The 20,402-nt window shown below is 34.3% G+C and overlaps 1 protein-coding gene across 2 annotated transcripts in view; it reads right to left on the bottom strand.

The window, feature by feature from the left end:
- The window catches only part of LOC135215406 (RNA-binding protein FXR1-like), a 196,816-nt gene that overhangs the window by 12,870 nt on the left and 163,544 nt on the right, over positions 1-20,402 (bottom strand). For both annotated transcript variants that reach the window (XM_064250006.1, XM_064250007.1), the window contains one exon: positions 17,380-17,498. In XM_064250006.1, the coding sequence (XP_064106076.1) occupies positions 17,380-17,498 (119 nt within the window). The remainder of the gene's footprint in view (positions 1-17,379; positions 17,499-20,402) is intronic.

The raw sequence follows: 20,402 nt of genomic DNA, 5'->3' as shown, positions 1-20,402 counted from the left end.
CTCCACACTTCAAGACAATTAGTATATAGTTGCACTGTAAAGTATCATCAAGACATTTGTCAGTTCTGAAGTTGTAAATAATTTCTTTCCAGGTTTAATGTGCTTCTTTTGGCTTTTATGTAAGCTGGGTGTTTTCCAGTTCAGCTGCTTAAAAGATGAAGCCTACAAATTTTGCAGTTTGGTTAGTAGGTATGACATTTTTAATCTTTAGTTCAATATTGATATTAATTTTCTACCTGTCTTTATAAAATAAGTCAACACGAGTTTTCCCACTTAAAATGGGGAACCTCTTATTGAGGTCTATGTGCCAGCTTTTTCTCTGGAAACATTACCATGTAACTCATCCATGTCTAACCTAGTGGAATTTCAACTTAATTAACAGTTCAAGAGTTTGGCCCTCCCAACAGGTAATAATATCCTTCAAATAACATTGGCTGGTATACAGCCTACACAATGCAGCAGTACCTAAGAGCAACTCGGTAAGCGTATTGCTTACAGCAATTCTGTATGAAGCAGTAATATTAAAGCCTATCCTAACTAATGCAGAATTTAAAACATTCTATCATTCAATTCAGAGAAATATCTGCAAAATACTTATAATGCCAATTGCAGTAGTTCTACTTACTTATGCATACAAGATATAATATATACTATCACAGAATCATAAAACATAAAAAAAATCATATACACTTTTGTGTATTTCAACAAGTTATGAAACATTTTGCACTATCATGCTTTTGCCCACTCTTCCTCTCTCTCACTGAATAAAAGACAGTATTCTTACTGTCTTTTATTCATTGCAGTACAGTACTGTACATAATAGTACATCAAAAGTAGTGTGTCGTGTTGTTGTGTTGTGTTGTGTTGTGTGTGTGTGTGTGTGTGTGTGTGTGTGTGTGTGTGTGTGTGTGTGTGTGAGAGAGAGAGAGAGAGAGAGAGAGAGAGAGAGAGAGAGAGAGAGAGAGAGAGAGGTGGTAGTTTATCACAACTCAAAAGCATTGTGTTCGTATACCTGCACCAACTTAAAGACAAGATGCATTTCACACTACATTATTGTATTAAGTAAAATATTAAATGTCCAAAAAATACTGTACATTTGAGAAATGGGGGAGGGTGGCCAGTCTTTGTTTGCTTTTACGTTTTTTATGGTATGGCCATTATCAACTATAATTTTTTTTTCTCGAGGGGTTTTGGAGTAGCACATGGTCAATAACAGTTAGGAGGAAATATAGAACATATTAACTTTACATTGATTTTTGTGGTAGGTTTTACACAATCTTTTTTTTACTAATATTAGTGGGAATTCTTAGTAGATATGTACTTAATTTCCAAGTTTTCAATGTATCCTTATCGAAAAGAACCTGTTACATTCACTGGTTCTTGGTATGTCATTAATTTTTAAGTGTTCGCGATCTTTTATTGAAGAGCACCAGCTATTATGTTCATGTTCTATAAATTTTGGCAGCATCACTAAGTATTCATGAACACTTGTCATGATGACATGTCCTGTGACACACATTTAAAATGTCAATTTTAGTGACCATTGCATATTTTTCAGATATATAATGTGGTGGCTAAGTGATCCTGTCAATTTATTTGTCTAAAGGTCATTCTGCCAAGAAAAAGCTTTCTTAGTAATAATCTAGTCATGGATATTATTTTTAAGCTTGCTTCAATAAAACCCTCAACCAGTATTTGGTATTACTTTCACCATGCTCAAGCAAGTCAGCTACTTGAATTCTACATGTGAGGAAACAAGGCACTTCAGTCCTAAGACCAACATGCATTATTACATGGGGCCGTGTTAACTTGAATAAGTGCAATGGCTGAAACCCCAATTAAAAAAAAAACTGTTTAGAGGTAATGTTGGGACCGTTGTAGCCAGAACAGAGCTATATTTTTTTTGAGTGGCACAAATTAGTAGTCCAGAGAGCTCTCTACAGACCTAACAAGCCAGTGAGCTTTTACTAAATTGCTCTAGAAACACACGACTTGCCTCAGGACAGCCTATTGGCACTCAATATGGAATTCCTGAGGTGATAACTGACAAGATTTACGTATAATTTACTTGGCATCTAGTGAGGAAAAAAAGGAAGCATGGCATCCAGCCTCAAGTTTCTCTATGGTCTAGGAGTGATCAAAGCTGCACAGGGGATATCATGTAAAGATCATTCCTGAAAGTGCTATAAGATGAAGAAAAAAAAGGAGCAGGCAATAGGTAAAGAAAATTTTTTTCTTAAGTTCAGAATATCAATTTTTAACAAATCAATGGCAAGAAGAGGCATTCATTCATCGTTAGGATGCCTTCTTAGATTTACAATGCCAAATTAACCAAAAAATATCTTTCGATGATCATCAGAATATCAAGAGGTTGGGAAAAGGATTACAGTACAATTGTAATCATCAGAATCTCAAAGCGTTAGTAAGTGCCTTGTGGCATTAGCCTTCAGGTCTGTGAAGGAATCCATGAGCTTGATCCCAAATAGACAGTCAAAAACTGATTTCCCTAATTTGAAGAGCTGTGAATTTGGTTATTTCCATTTTCTCAAACTATCTAACTTCATCGCCTGCATTAATTTTTGGTGGCATGCACTAAAAACTTCTTGTGGGATATTTTATTACTGTTTGCATTTCCCTTCATTCCATCAGTTTGTTCATTACCATCTTCTTGCAGGGATTGAAAAGATGGATGATATTTAGGGCAAAAGCCAAAGAACTGGGGCCAAGAAGGCCATTCAACAGCAGGGATTGAAGGAGAAAGAAAAATAGCAGCTGCTGCTCAGTTAAAATGGAGACAGCAAGTCTACTGGTAAATAAAAATAACCTTTTTGTGGGAAGAACAAAAACCAGTTATGTATATGTATGGCCTACACTACTATTTAGTGGAACAATAGGCACTGCCAAAGAGAATGGAGATATTTTAAAAGTGTCACTATAAAATGTCTAGATTCATAGTTAACTGTGAGGTGGGAATATTGCACTGTTAATAAGAATAGAACAGAATATACAATTTAGGCCAAGGGCCAAGCACTGGGAACTATGAGGTCATTTACTGCCGAAAGGGAAATTGAGAGTAAAAAATTACAAAGGTATAACGAGAAAAACCTCGCAGTTGCACCACAAAACAACTTTTAGAAGAAGTTGGAAAGTAAGTTGAAAGAAAAAATACAAATGGAGGTAAAGCAAAAGCAATGGAAGGAGTTGAAGCTAGGGAATAAAGTGACACTGCAAAGAATCTTTAGTATTACCTGCAGGAGCACAGTTAATAAGGAAATGGTGGAAAGATGTAGTGTCCAGCAGCAGGAATATTGACCATGCTCTCACAAACTTGAGATGATTTGGTGATATTATGTGAAGAATGAGAAACATGAGTCCCAAAAACCAGAAAGGATTTCAAGCACAAGGGGACAAAATAGAATAAAGAGAATTCACTGCACATCTAATACTTTGACCAGTGCACTGAAAATTCAATATCGAAACACTCCTGATACGATTCGACCATTTTCTAAATGTGAATGGTGATTCAGACCTATGCTGTAACATTCTGTTATTTCATAAATCTACATAATGTAGCTGCATGGTCACTTGATCCATGGTAAACAAATTTACAGTATACTATTTGCAAAATTTTTGCACTGAATGGCCTATGAATATAGCAACCGAGTTATCCGATCTACAAGGTAAGCATTGTCCTTGTTTAGATGATATTCTACATGTCAAGATTTAACCCCGTAAACTTATTGACAACAATAACATTGTTTTTAAGAAAAAAAAATTCTACTGGAGATTTTTTTAAGTATATTGGTGTAAAACAGAATTCTCCCCTTAAGTAACTTGAATAGGATCAAGATGAATTGCGTTATAAGAGACTAACCTTCCTGGTGTGGTTGAAGCAGCTAATATGGTTGCCAACACCACTGAACTGGCAATCCTATTACCAACAGGGGGAAAACATTTATGGAAATATCTTTTAATGATAATGGGTGACTGGTTATATATGCTAGGAAAGCATAGCTGTCTGACAATATAACAAGGAAAGCATAGCTCTGTGTGACAAAGAAAACAATAACCCTCAAAAGCTAAAATATTATTAAATATTACATGTATATTCAAATAAATTCTAAAAGAATTTCTATTTGCTCCTGCAATTATCAGAATAGGAATACTGTTAGTTTGTTTGTATGTATGGCAATTTTACGTTGCATGGAACCAGTGGTTATTCAGCAATGGGACCAACAGCTTTACGTGATTTCCGAACCACGTCAAGAGTGAACTTCTAACACCAGAAATACATATCTCTAACCCCTCAGTGGGATGCCAGAGAATCAAACTTGTGGCCACTGAGGTGGCAGCCAAGACCATACCGATCATGCCACTGAGGCAGTAATACTGTTAGTATGCACGTTAGTATATCGTTCCTTACTTTCTCTGGATGATATGGATTTCCAGAATTTGTACTTTCTAATTTTTTTTTAAAAGGAGAATACATATGTATACTACAATACTGCACTAAACTGTACGTTTTGACCTTTTCAAACTTGGGTGAAACTTCTGTCTGGGAGGCTTTTTACAACATTTTAGTGATGGTGGTTGTCATGGACACGTAGCTCTCAGACTACTGATCTGAAGGAGTTTTTGTTAACTGCCCATTTCCATTTGCTTATCGAAATAACATTACTTTGAAGGCTACCTAATTTTCCTGCTTTGTTACTGTATATTTTTTTTAATTAAAACACTTGACTCTCATAGGGATAAGCCAGAGAGGTTTTTGACTAAAAATTAAACTTAGTAAATTACAGTACTTTAAAAATTCAGTAAAAGGATATAGTAAATACTTTGTCAATTCCCATAAAATTTATCTGTTAGTATTAACTGCATCTCTGTATGCATAGTAGTCAAGCGGTCTATTCACCAAATATCCAAATCAAGTGAGGGAGAACAATTAAAAGATTGGATAAAATTACATTAAAGCCAAACACTGTTTTAACCTGTCTTTAGAGTCATTATTTCTTAAGTGTGGGTTAAAAAGACCTTCGGTAATGAGTCAGGAGTAGCTACTTTTGATCTGTCAGAGACATTGCAACTTTGGCTGCTTTATGCCCACAAGGGCAGGGATCCCATATCCTTAACATTTACATCATCTTCATATAGAATTTAAAAAATCAAAACTTCCTTGTACATGAGAATTTTTAAGACTAAATAACTTAATTCTATGAAATTAGTAGTCGCTGAAAATTACAAATTTCTGTAGCATACATTTAATAATCAGTGCTTTAATTACTGCATGAGCTGAAGCATTGTTTGATAGTTTTCCACTGAAATATCAATTCTTATCAGTTTACTGTAAACTAAGAACCTTCAAATTTTGTTCCAGAAAAGGTAGCCATAATGAATCCTAATTGGGACGAGTATCTCATTTTGATCATTTTAAAATTTCATACAGCCATCTTGTGCATGGCTGACCAACTGTTATGTTAGGAAGGTGAATTATCTAGCTTTTCATACAAACAACCACCATTACGGTTGAATTTCCCATGGGTTTTTACTGTAACAACATTCTTCCTCAATGACAACACAGCTACATTTAATGGGCAATGTACTGACCAGACGAACCACTCTAAGGGCCAACCTAAGGCATATACCCAGACATATGCAATGCCCGCTCTAATGCCAACCAACCTCACATTCCTTTACATTACAGAAGAAACAAAAGGCATCAGTCTCAGTAAACCAAGAGTAAAAAAACAAGATCCGAAAATAAAGCTAGCTTCAGCAAATTCAGTTTAAGAGAAATAACATATGACTGAGACATGAAGAGCTAGGCCTAGGTAGTTTCTTTTTTGGGGCCTCCAACCCATGACAAGATTCGGGCCCTCCAACCCCAATAACAAGAAGCTACTAGTCTGGCGAGTTTGAATACTTAGTCACATTTCACAGATTTTCCATAAAATTTCCCTAAGGTAAAAGTTCATTATTTAATAATGATAATTACTCGAGCTAACTTGACACAAACTAAACAACAACTTATAAAAGGTTAAAATAATTCCATATTAAATGACTAACAAGACCTTAAAGGACTACAATTATAAAACCCTTTAGCTCTCTTTCCATTTGACTTGCCGCCAATGTTTTGAGACCTAGGTCTTGGAATTGCTGATAATGTACCATGTAAATTTTCAAAGTTTACTGTGGTTTTAAAAAGTTATTTGTATTAATGACCCCATAACTAAGCAAGTACACAATACTGAAACTGAGGCAATGTGCATTCACTGATAGTGCACTGAAATCTTCTATGATGTAGCAATTGCTAAAATTTAGCACTGAAGCTGAACTACATACAGTATATAGGTGAAAATTTGCCAGAAAAAAATTTACATAAACCTCCCAAAGAGCAAAACCAAGATTTATCATGCACAGGCTCCAAAGCTAATTGCATATTGTAAATATGCAATCTACTTAAAATATTCCATGCCCTTTACCTTAGGTTCCTAAAGTTTATCTATGACAAAAATGTCACCACTGATGTACAAATGCAATTTATCTATTCTTTTCAGCTGGTTTAAAGATAATACAGCCTAAGCTCCATAGTGGGCCACATGTGGTTATTTCTATTGTTGACTGAAGATGTTTTTTAATACAAAAGAAACTTTTACTAACACCCAAAAAAATTGTGACCAAAAGCTAACAAAAGCCACTAGATTTTTAATAGTATTAGTTTTAACAAGAATATTTCAATGGTGAACTGTTTTCAAGAAGGACTTTCTGTACTGATATGTTTTTTTTTCGTTAATCACTTGATGAAAACTAACAAGTATGAACTTGCTGATTGCTTTACGTGTAAGTTCTGGTTAATGTATAATTTGAAATTTTACACCTGTTCAACATGACAGAAATACGTAATACTTTTTAAACCTTACGCCAACCTTTAAGTTTAGGGTACATATTAAATTATCTCATGCTATCATTGTGACTTGTGCCACTCCAAACACCCAGAATGTTCTCTTAATAATGCAATGGAAGTAAATCTAAGAACAATCTCACTCTCTCAAAAATCCTTATCATACTCTACTGATTTCAAGAGTTAAGTTGTCACATGAAATGCAAAAGCATCCGTTTCCCCACCTGAAGTGCATTTCACAAGTATGATATATTTGGATGATTGAGTATTTTTCACAATAATTTAATCACCATTATTACAAACTAGTCCAAAATACTGACATCTACTTACCTTGATTTCTCCATCACTGGATCATCATTATTAAGCCTTGCATAAAAATATATTACATACTAAATCACAATATATTCATATACAAATTTTTGCCTTTATAAAAAAAATACTAGGACATTAAAATGAAAGGAATTTATGTGCCATTCCATAAAGTCATACCATTTGTTTACTTGCAAATAAATATTTTAGCCATTCGCTACTATTTACCAGCACCCTTCTTGTGCCAAAGCACTTTTTTCAAAATCATCAAATACCAGGATAAATACAGTATTTACTGAATACTGTATGTAGTAAATCTTCAGATTTTCTGCTGTTTGTAATTCAACTTCCTGTTCCTCTTTTTCTCAATAAAGTCCAATGAGTTAGTTACCTTAGGTAATACAGTACTCGTGACAAATACAACTTTCACTAGTACTTTTCTCACGTAATAATCACAGTTCATTAAATTGTTAGTTGGCTTCCATGAAGATCTAAAAAATCCCAAGTCCCACATTAGCACTGTTAATTCTAAACTATTGGCACACAACATGCGTGGACTATATGACCAAACCAGTTTGGAAAGAACTACTTGTACATGAAATGGGAGTGTAATAATGCAGTAAGGTCTATCACTACCATGACCAACTAAAAACCACCACCATTAACCATGTAAAATTCTCCATACATAATTAAATCTCCCGATTTTAAAACATCTGTTTACAAACTGTGAAGAAGGTTATCTGTAAAACGCAAGTTACTTGATTCCTTTTTATTAAGAAAACACTATTTGCAAACAAATAGTACAGAAAAGTTTTATTTTCCAGTAGCTAATTTTTTTTACTTGGCTGGAAAGTGTTGGGTGATACAAGCGTCATAATCAATGTATATAAATCATCATCATCATCATCTATCGATATTGCGTCTTGTGACAATTCCAGATACCTACACAGCATAGCCATTCCTGGATACCAACTACAGTTACGAGACACTTTATATGGCAAAGTATACAAATTTATCATCTTTTGATACCTGATCTGTTATAAAGTCAAAACACTTAAAAATAATACTTAAAGGGGTGTACAAGTGCATTTACAAAAGATCCTCATCAACGACAAGATGCCTTGTTTTGAAATGACTAGAAGCAAATGGAATGTGAAAGCTTGGAAACCATGTCTTGTTACACTATTTACAACATATAAAGGAAAAAAAATGTAAAAAAGTTTCACAGCCTGACTTAACGTACATAACAGATCAGACTAGTAAGAGATATCCAGAAAAGGTAGCTGCTAACTTCATGCCTGACGTGTCAGACCAAAAACAAATTGATTTCTTTCTTGCTAAAACATGACCTGCATATTTCTAGGTCTTGCTCTCTTGTCTTCGATTAAGATTTGTCTCCTGTGAAAGTAGTTAATTCACAACAGTAACAATCATTACTTTGCTTTCAAGATAGTCATTGAGAGTAAACTGTTTTCCTATAATACAGTGTTTCAACAACACCTAACATTTACTCCACATTTTCACTCATCAAAATTCATAGACTTGCTAAAGTATACCTCCCACCCAATCTTACAAAGCTTATGATAACTAAGCATCTTGCCACACATTTACATAAGCCAAGATTCCATACATTGAGGATTAACTAAATTTTCTTTGTTAATTTTTAAACACTACAGGATTCTATCAAATTTCCATTTTTTAGAGGTAAGTAAAGATTCCTTCAAGAGAGCATTACAAGATTTGTGTAAAAAAAAAAAAAAAAAATAAATAAATAAATAAATAAATAAAAAAAAAAAAAAAAAAAAAAAAAAAAAAAACAGAGCTCAAGTGGGAAAATTAATGGGAAAACTTGTGCATGACAGAAATGTCATCTTGAAGGCAAGTTGAATATGAAGGTTGCTAATTAACTTGTGTAAATGAAAGTCAGTTATGACAAAAAAAAAGAAAAAAAACTCAAAAGCAGATTGTCAGAGAGCTATAAAAAAAAACTGTTCAAATGTTTTATTTTCCCAGTCTCAACATTAGTAGAGCAATTGTAGAAATGGTCAAAGTTGTGTATATGTATGGGACAATCAGCCAAAATCTTCAATCTAGCTCAAAAATAAAATTAATGAATACAAATACATATTATGAACTGACTTATTATGAATCAAAATGAATGAATGCACACCACTGTCATTTCAAAAAGGCACTAGGATAACTGCATGGAGACATTTTTTTTGCAATAACAGGTACAATAAACCTAAACAACTAGGTAATTCTCTTAAAAAGCAGGGATAAATAAGAATGACAAAATTTATCATTTATAAGTTGTGATGACCAAATCAGATTAGTACTAATGCTTGTTTTACACAGTTGTAACTATCCCTGTAACGGCTTCTTTTTACACATCAGACAAGATCTTGCTTTTAAATCATGAATTGTTTTAAAATTACTTTTAATACTGCTATGACTACTGTTCATTTTTAATCTTTGGCAGTAGTATATTTTCATCAAGAGAACAATGTTTTACATTCTGCTAAAACTTCAAGCCAAAGGATTTTACACAAGTGCCAAAAGGAGGGGCTGGAAAGGTATTACAAATAAGTGGATTATCTGGTGTTAACTGTAGAATCTTAATGTTATAATAAAATAGTTTAAAGAGACAGTCATTTCTTAACTTTCAATGAGGTTTGTTGTAATAATTTTCTTATATCAGGCAAAAATTGGACATGAAAAGACAAAAGGGAATGGAGACAAAGGGCACTAAAAATAGCATTTAGTACTGTTTACTGCATTCCACAAGGCCCACTGTAACTGGTGTAGTATCCAACATTGGGATAAAGGAGAGGACTGAGGATGAATTTCAGGCCAAGGTTATAGTAACAGGAAAGATGCAATACAGTCAGCAACTAAAGATAAGGTACTGGATTTACTGTAAAATGTAACTAATATAACATGATTTCCCACAGGATGATCTGATTTGAAAAGTTTACATCAAGTAAAGGATTACTGAAACTTAGTCTGCATAAAAATAGCTAATAGTAGAGATGGAGAAAGACCAAAAATAGTAGAGATGGAGAAAGACCCTGGTGATACACTGAACAGCGAGGGACAGCTGGAAGATAAAAATTAGCTGACTGAATAGGTTGCTGACCAGTGGAAAGTCCCAGATTAGTTCCGGTAGAGGTAGGACAAGATGTAAGAAAAATGGAGTGAACTTGATACCTTCTTTCATTGTCTGTGGTTTTTGTCTTAGGATACTGATTTTCACCCATTCTGCTTACTGTGGTTGAAAGCTGATCAAACATAACTGAGTTACATGGTGTATGGCAGCATTGCTCCCTTGTATTTTCCAGCAGTTCCATTTTGACCCCCCCACTCAAGTTTGCTGTCTAACTTTTAACTTTACCTTGTTCCATTTTGAACTCTACCATGAATAGACCCTTCAAACGAGCCCTAAAGAGCCTAGCAATGTAATTCTGTGGGAAACTATATTAATTTTTTCTCTCTCCAGCTGAATTTCCCTTGAGCCTTAAGTAACTGGCCCACTAAAGACATATCAAAATCATTTCTCCTACAATTTAACTTTTCATTTCTGAAAATGAGTGTACTATACACAGAGTTGAACATGATGAGAGTCACTCTAGATGATAATACTCAACAAGTAATATAAAAAAAACAACCACACAGCCTTGATGAAAAATGGAACAAAAAGAATCAATCCAGCAGGAATCTTAACTCAGTATTGGTACAAGAAGAAGCTAATTTGAAAATGTTTTACGAGCCAGTTAAGTAAGCATGGAGCTAATATTAAAATGAAATGAAGACCAAAAAATTAAGACCAAAAGATATTAACATCAGAATTAAATGCTCAGCATTCAATCAAATACAGTAATCACATATTTTGGGTTTCCATCTTAACACAGTAAGCAAACAAAAAAACCAGAGAATTTAGTTAATCCTTCAATGTTACTTTTACATACATGTCAAAAGTAAACAGTTAGCATAACTGACTCTAAATAAGGTCAGTTTTCAAAGTCAAGTCTTGGAGAACTTCAAGGTTTAACTTATTCTTTCAGTAACTTCCACCAATTACTATTGTTTACTATCAAAAAGTAGAAAGAAAAGATCCAGAGACCTAATAAGAAACCAAAATAACATTACACCACTTATCAGAAATAAATGCACAAGTTTCCTATTTCTACAATAAGATAGATTGAAAACTACTCCAAACAACAAAATTGTTAAACTCATACTAAACAGTTTCACTAATTGAGGTAAAAACTACCAATTAGAATCCTGGTAATTCTCAACATAAATGCTTCTTTGTTTACTAAGGAATGCTTTACTAAAGTAACAATTTCAACACATTAGCAAATCAAAGTATAGTCTTAACTTTATCATACATTAAAGATAACCTGCAAATCCATGAAATATCAAAGATTATAGTTTAAGACAGATAAATAAGATCAGTCTCATTCAACGCAGCCTTAAAACATGTCCGTATACTATTTGGGAGGTGGAGAATATACATGGTGGTGGTGCTCAGCAGCAACATTGCCTTTTCACTTCCTATGCTTTCTAATCAATGTTCATCAGCTTCCCAACCAGAAAGGATAACCTACCCTAAATAGCATATTGTACTTAAATGCTGCAGTAAGGTTCAGTGCCCCCCCCAAAAATTACATACTTTAATCAGGCAAACCCATATACTACAAGTTACGCTGTACTGGAAACTAAATAGAAAATGAAACTGATTACAGCAATCTGCCCTGGTTGGGCACATGCAGTTCTTACTTTGCAAGTTACTTTAAATTATTCAAAATGGTCTCTATAAAAGTAAGCAATACAATTGGATGAATAGATGAATAGTATGACTTTTTCTTACAAGCCCTCAAAAATACTGGCAGTGGAGTTTCATTAGTTCTGCATACAATATCCTTTCTGGCAACCATCTCCATAATTATATGAAACTTTAATTTATATACTTTTAATACTTATAACAACAATTATCAAAAGTTTTATGATCCCTAAAAAATTACTGCTGCCATGTAATAAAAAATTACCAACCTTCCTTTTATAAGAAAATACTGATACAAATGTAGAATAAAATCATACCCCATTAATTTTTCATTATTTTGTTTATTAAACATTCCAATCTAGCTATGAGCATGTGCAGTTTTTGCCATTACACCAACTATCATTAAAATTTCCAATTCCTCCATAACAAAAAGAAAAACTACCCATTTGCCACTATTAATGTAATCCACTTGTTTTCGCACATCAATCATTTCCAAAACAAGAAAATTTAATGGATACTCTTTCTATCAGCTTTAAATAAAACGGTCAGAAATAATTAAATTAACCCAGGCGTTCACTACACCCACATAGTAGAAACCTGAGAACTTACTTTCACAATCCTTAATTAAGCATTGGGCAAAAGGCAATACTCCTGCTGTAACATCCTTTCCTATCAGTACATTTGCAGTGAGAAACCTCTTTCTCTTTCTCTTTCTCTTTCTCTCTCTCTCCTAGATCTTGGTATACACGTCAATTAAATAGGCCTACTTCTAAACCTAATTCATACTGAATTAACTCCGGCATTCCTTGTCGCCATACTTGGTACAGTGTGTTATCTAACAGCTGTTGACTAAAAAAATCTTTTACAGACATCAATAAATAATTTCTCATCTATCTTCCCTTTCAGAAATCTCAGCCAACAGTCTTTATTACAAGTATATATATATATTTTTTAAACTACTGAAAGCTAGTCATTTATCCAATGCTGTGCACACCAAGCAAGGGAAGGAAAATAAGATACAGTATACAACATATCACTTAGCAAGAACAGCATACTTGGAGAAGAAAAATATGAAAGAAAAAACACTAATAAATACAGGTTTTAAAGGAATGATGTACACACCAAGCTCGGCTTAATGATATATAGCACCAACATCCTACACATCATCAGAAGTATCTTAACCTTTGCCTTATATGAGCATTATGTGTATAAAATACCTTACTTTCTTCCCAAATGACAAACTGATTATGAAAATCATGCCAAGGAAAACACCATGAGTGGCACAATCAGCACAAAATTATCTTAGTTTTGCAGAGGGTGTTATCCTAAAATCATTAGCATATATATTCCAACTTGTTAAAAGGTTGAACTGATGCGCACTGTCAAAGAGTATATACGTATATATAATGTATATAGCATGATTGCAAACTAATTTTTATTGGTTAATTTACTATGTAATAGGTGACCTATTTCTCAATACTAAAAAATTTTTTTTTAAATAAAACCTGAAAACACGGATATCGCACTCTTTCAAATTTGCTTACTGATAAAACTGACAAATTGAAGAGAAAACCACATACGTCTGTCAATCCTAGTTGAAGAAAAATTCTATTGCACCTAACTAGTCATACAAAATGGTAAACTGCATCACTGCAAATGGGTCTCACATTCTAAATAATGACAGGTGATTAATATTGAATAATCCCTTGCTTATTTGCTACCTACCAAAGTAAAGGCTCTTACATTTCAAATTAACATGCAATCACACTATACAATATATGATGCCCACCCACTAAATTTTAAGAAATTACTAAAATTTCTCATCTGGAAAACTGCACGTCTTTATAGACCTCCTTGGATACCTTGGGCATTGGCTGGAAGCTGTATTCAACAACTCCCCCCCCAATACTTGAAAGGGACGCAAGAAAGAGGATAGGATAGTAACAATGTTGCTCGGCATGAAAAAAATGATCACAAACTAATGCTTTAAATACTGCAGCCCTTGAAATGTAGTATAATTTTCCCAGGGGCAACTATGGAGAAAATCATGGAGGCATGTATTAAATACCAGGAGTAAGATTCAAGGTACTAAATTAAAATTTACAAAATTACCCATACAGGAATCCTTCCTATAACAGTAGCATGGTAATTAAACAGCAGTTACATTTCAAAATTATACAAGAGTAAACTGACAAATGCACAAAATAGGCAATTTCAAAGTATGCAAGTCAAATAGGATCTTAATATGTATATCAAAATACCAAGGCTTGCAAATTGTCAAGAAAAACAAATCTAAACTGGCCAACAGTAATTGCCAGATTTTCCCCTAAAATACTCACAGAAAACTATCTTGTTTAATATACAGGCCCACATTTCTCATAAAGCAAAGGAATGATTTTTCCCTATGTGGTAATGAATTGAAAAACTGCATTCTAAAGACAAATTAGAGAGTAAATACAGTAATTGGTAAAATTGGGTGGAAGTTTGACAATATATTTCAAGTGTTGCATTACATATTTACCACAAATTCTCATCACCACCTTTCACCTCAAGGTTCAAGTTTGCTGGCTACGATTTTAGCAGACATTAAAGCTAACTTAAAAGTTGTCAAGTCTCCCTCTTATAGATTCATAGACCTACTAATTAATAATTAAACCAGTAGCATAAACTTCAACAAAAAGTTTCTGAAAAGGGCCATACTCTTCTTGAATCCTATGGTAGAACCTGACCACAATAGATCCTCCTTGACATTCAACTGATGAACTTTTGAGTAAAATATGGCTTGAAATTGTCAACTACTATGCTAAGTCATTGTACAGAAGGCTTGCATGGGTAAGTAAAAAAAAAAAAAAAAAAAAAAAAAAAAAATAGCCTCACCTTTTTGAATACCAGGGTTCAAAAGCAAAGTAAATAAATTTTGTGAACTACGTACTCATACACCTTATAAAATGATGGAAAGGATTGCAAGAGGTTTTCAGAGAAAGTTAAACTATGATGCACAGTATGTTAATGAGTGGTACATTTAATATTTATAACTGAAAAAAGAAATTCAAAAGGAAAACAAAACCATGTGTTTAAGCAAACAATCAACCATGCATCAAGCTTCTTAATTAAAGATTATGGGAAATCTTACACATGGACTATATAGTGTAACTGTAACCATGCTTATTCACATGTAGCACTGAGTACTTTCTCAGCTTCAAGAGCAAACGTACATAAAGGAAGAGGAGTAGACGTTACATCATGGCATTTTACAACTGGTCACTTCAGTACTTTCACTTTCCATTTATAGAACAGAAGCAGACTTTAACCAACTCACATTCATCCAATTGGCTGATTATAAGTCATTATCAGTGCCGAGCTAAAGCCTCATAAAATCTGCAAGTAGCTTGCAATTTGCTTGAGTGAAATCATTGTCTTAACTGTTATCAGTGGTTAAAGTTAAAAGTTCTGAAGAAAAGCAACATTTGCCAAATTCTCAAACTAAAATTTAACAGAACTCCTATAACACTTCTGGGAGTGAACAAAACTTAACTGTTGAATGCTCAACTCTACTGCATCTGTTCTATACTGGAAATTAGAAAATGCAGATGATAAATGTCTAGCAACGTGGTACTGGATTTGTGATTTCCATTACTTGCTTTAGTATGATTCAAATTATGGTAAGTGTAAAAAGGGTTAGCAATGAATGTTTTCACTACCAGTAACGATAGTATAGTAATGCCTATTTGGTACAATTCCCTAACACAGAAAAGGGCTTAAGTAACTCCAATGTACTAGGAATCTCTTGAACAAGATGTAATTACAAGAGACAGAACACTCCATATTAGGAAAAAAAATACTTTTGAACACCAAAATACCAATTAAAACTTTAGATTTACATCATACACCACTATAATAATATAATCTGAAGTGTCCTTTTGGAATATTCCTACCTTGGAATTGCATACTGATCCGACAAAATCAGTGAATTGATATCTGCAATGATAGATCTTCATATGCAACTAATGTACTATGCGATGTCATGCACTATATCTATGCAGTGTACTAAAGACAAATGTCTTTTAACTAAAGACAAATGTCTTTTCCCTTATTTTTGGATAAACATGTTGGAAGGGACTGCATTCAAAATGTTTGCCATCTGTGCTTTTTATACACATTAATGGTTGCTACAAGTTTTTTTTCTTAGCTCAACAGTACAGTATGCTGGAAATCCAGCACTATATGCAATGACAACAGTACACAATGTTTAAACAAAAACAAATTGTCAGAACTAGTAGTACTTTTTTTTCCTGTAAAACATGCATTATAATAATGAGGAACCAATTGTAGAATCTCCAAAAAGTTGAGAATCCAAAAAAAATATATATATATAAAAATAAAATGGGAGAAAAGTATACTGGAGCATGCATACAGCAAGTTGACGACAAACAGCAGATCTGATATGACTTTTATTATGGTTTCGTCCAATAAGGTCTACAGCATAACGGTACCTATACCAGGGTGTGTGATCTAATGATTAAGCCCACAATTCCCATATGGGACTCTGGACCCCACACTTACAGGGCTTTTGAAGCCCCAATACCTAAGGAAAGCAACACAGATTATGTTGAGGCTGTAGACTTGAAAATAAACAAATAATTGATCTCTACAGAACCTGGATTGATTTCCAAATTTCAGGGCAGGATGAATCTTCCTCCCAACAATTCCATTAGTTTGACAGGTGCTGGCTAGATGTTACATGTTGAAGACTCCAATAGTAGTAGTAGTAGCATAGTAGTAGCAGTAGTAGTAGTAATAGTTGTAATAGGTGAAATTTTGTATCAATATCAAGTAAATACCCAATTACATTCACTGTCAAATCTGCATATACTGTCTTTAATAAAAATTAATTTCTGAAAAATCACAGTAAAATTGCACAGCCTCTCTTAGGTCAAGTTTCATGAAGCTTTGATATTGATTCAAAAGAACCGAGTCACAATACGGTATGATCTTTATGAAGTTTGGGAACTAAAATTCCTTTCTGGTACTTGGTCCATAACTGGCAAATCACCCTACAGTTATGACTTTTTATCTCTACGGCCACCCTTATCAGCATTGCTCCCTCCTCTGTGGTTTCTCTGGTCAGGTTGAGATGGCCGAGAGTAATCTCCCCTGCTGCTTCCACCACCTCCCCCACCACCTCCACCGCCACCACCACCACCTCCACCGCCACTTACTCCTCCTCCGCCTCCGCCGCTGCCTCCTCCTCCTCCTCCTCCTCCACTTCCTCCTCCTCCTCCGCCTCCTCCCCCTCGTCCATCATGACCTCTACCCTCGTGACCCACCCCACTTCTCCCTGGCCCACCTCGTTTCTCTGCATTGGTAATGTAATCACTTAAGGTATTACCAGTTCCTGAACGGTCGTTACTGTAGCGGTCACTTCCTCTGCCTCCACCTCGGCCACGACCACGGGGACCGCCTCTTCCCCGTCCTCGACCTCCAGTTTCAACATCACTATTATAACCCCTAAAAATAGAAAGAAAAGCAATTAAGCACCTTGCATTAAGTACAACAAATCTTAAATCTATTAAACAGATACTATCAAGTTCTTAATTGACTTCCAAATACTTTAAACAAAACAATTACCGCACTTCATTTTTCTTGCGCACTTTTTGAATGATGGTGACTGCACACCAACAATAACCCTAATAAATTAAGGTTACACAATGGTGGTCAACCTACTGTAAGCATTTACTGTTAGAATGAGTATGAAAAAATAAGAATTATAAAAACACAGCTGGTCTAATAACAGCATTGCAACAATTATATAACTGCTTATCAGCACCTTCCCACTATCTACCAACAATAGTTGAATAAATGTATGAAATCTGGACCAGCTGACCTAATGCTGGAGCTGGAAAGGTTACTCAGAATATAGCCAAAAATATATGTCATGTCGTCTTAACAGTAACCTTCATAATACTAAAGATATAAAATTGGTCCGTAGATGTCACTTCAAACCTACACTTCAGCCACTCAAGTGGCAGAAGAGAGAACTAGGCAGATCTCAGCAAACAGTATTATAATGTAAATGAAATTTTTTCACCTGCTGTTCAACAAATAATGTTCAATTATGTTATTCATCTGGAGCTCAGCTTTAAAACTGGTGCAACAGCCATCATAAACTACTAAAAATTCAAAAGTCTTCATCCATGTTTGCAATAACTCATGATGTCAAAATAGAGCTGATTAATGTCAAAAGTCTGAAACAAAAAAAAGTAATGACTAAGACAGTGCGCAAACATTTTTTTAGTAAGGAAGACTGATCATTTACAAAACTAAGGGAAAGCATATTTGCATGCCTGAAATCAGCTGTTCATGTGTGGTAAAGTTACCCTAAAAGTAATGCTTTTTTTTTAATATTTTCCAAACTTTGCCTGCACAGCAGGAGTACTTGCTGTACAAACATTTATGGATGGGTATATAACAGCAATCTTCACAATTTCATGAATTGTTTAAGCTAATAATTCAAAGGTATCTGTCTTTACAGTATAACATTTCGTTAGTGATTATACGTGCTCCTTTCGAGCTTGGGCATAGCACTCACAAGCTCTGAAACCTCAAGAATGCAGGTAACATAAGCTATACTATAATTTTTGTTTTTATCTTAAAAATAAAACTGGACAATGTTGCAGCAAACACCATCACATGAAAACCAAATTTGTGACTGGCATTTGGGACTTACTCTGACAGGTTTGATTTTCAAAGTCAACCTGATGGCTCCCAACATAAATTAAAGGAATATGTAATTTTAATTCATTTACACTTTACATGTAAAATAGTGTAATTACTGTACTGTATACAGTAGTACTTGCACACGGTCACCTATGGGCATCATCCCGTAAACAGGACACTACATGAATCTCCACTCAATAGTTGACCAAGTTAATGCTATGCAAACATAATTGTTGTTAAAATCTACATTTCAGGAATTTCCCATGTAAAAGGAAGAAAAAAATTTTTTTAAGCATTGTTACTAACAAGTACGGTAAACATCAACAGCAACAATAGATCACTTTGTTAATATCAAGACCTGAAGAATTCCTTTCCAAGTGACTCAACAGTGATACACTGTAAACTCTCAATCACTGTAAATACATCATCAATCCTTTATTGTTAAGACATGAAATGATTCTATCCATTCTCCTACCCTATGTTTTGTTGCCTGAACTCCCTATCATTTCTAGGCCTTCATCTATACCCTTTCTCCAAGATTATCCGAGCCTCTTTGCAAGTCTTTTATACTCCTATTTCAACAAAAATGGTCTTCATCTTTTATCACATATCCAAACCCTCTCAGTCTTTGAGAGATCTCAAATACAACGGACAATATATCAATAAGGAAAAATATAAATTACTCTCCATTTCTCAAGTGTCATTAAAATGTGAATTTTGCTGGATTTTAATAAAACTGCAAAAACCTTACATATGCTCTACATGGATTTTATTAAGATAGCAAAAACACTGCCTATGCTCTACATAAGTTATTGTAAAAATGTCTTCTGTGAAGAACTTAATTCATAGTGGTAGTTTCAAGTAATAGTTATTTAAGTTATCATCACTCACCAAACTGCATACAACTGTAAAGAAGATATTGATATTCTTTGTGTTGAGATTGCAAAAATTATAAAGCCCTGAAGTGCAGGTGTGTGTGTGTGTGTGTGTGTGTGTGTGTGTGTGTGTGTGTGTGTGTGTGTGTTACTAACCCCAGACAAATAATTTTATATTTGTAACTTATTTAATGAATAGTGGTGGTGGTGATGGTGGTGGGGGAAGGCATGTCAAGTAGGAGGGAAACAAGACAACCTCAAAAGAGCAATTTGAAATAGCAGCATTTCTAATGTTAAAAATGCAGCACCCTACGGGATCTTTGCTTCATGTTCATAATTACAGTAACATGAGCTTACACAGTTATGTACGTATTCCAATATCCTTCACCAGCTGAGACTTATGACAGTCAGTCTACTATGAGTCAAGGAAAATTTGCAAAAATTATATTGTTATGATACAATAAAGTTTTATGCATACTTACCTGGCAGGTATATATATAGCTGTATTTTCTGAAGTCCGACAGAATTTAAAAAACTTCCGACACACGCAGTGGTCGGCCAGGTGGTTAGTACCCATTCCCGCCGCTGGGAGGCGGGTATCAGGAACCATTCCCATTTTCTATTCATAATTTTTATTTCCACTGTCCCCTGAGGGGAGGTGGGTGGGTACTTGAATATATATATATCTGCCAGTTAAGTATGAACAAACTTTATTGTATCATAACAATATCATTTTGCTCATGAACTTACCTGTCAGATATATATATATAGTTGAACCCCACCGTTGGAGGTGGGAAGGGACAGAATAGAAGGATTTTGG

The sequence above is a fragment of the Macrobrachium nipponense genome, chromosome 5, assembly GCF_015104395.2.
Source record: "Macrobrachium nipponense isolate FS-2020 chromosome 5, ASM1510439v2, whole genome shotgun sequence".
NCBI lineage: Eukaryota > Metazoa > Arthropoda > Malacostraca > Decapoda > Palaemonidae > Macrobrachium > Macrobrachium nipponense.
The sequence above is the reverse complement of the archived record's forward strand: the minus strand, read 5'-3'. Positions and strand labels throughout refer to the sequence as shown.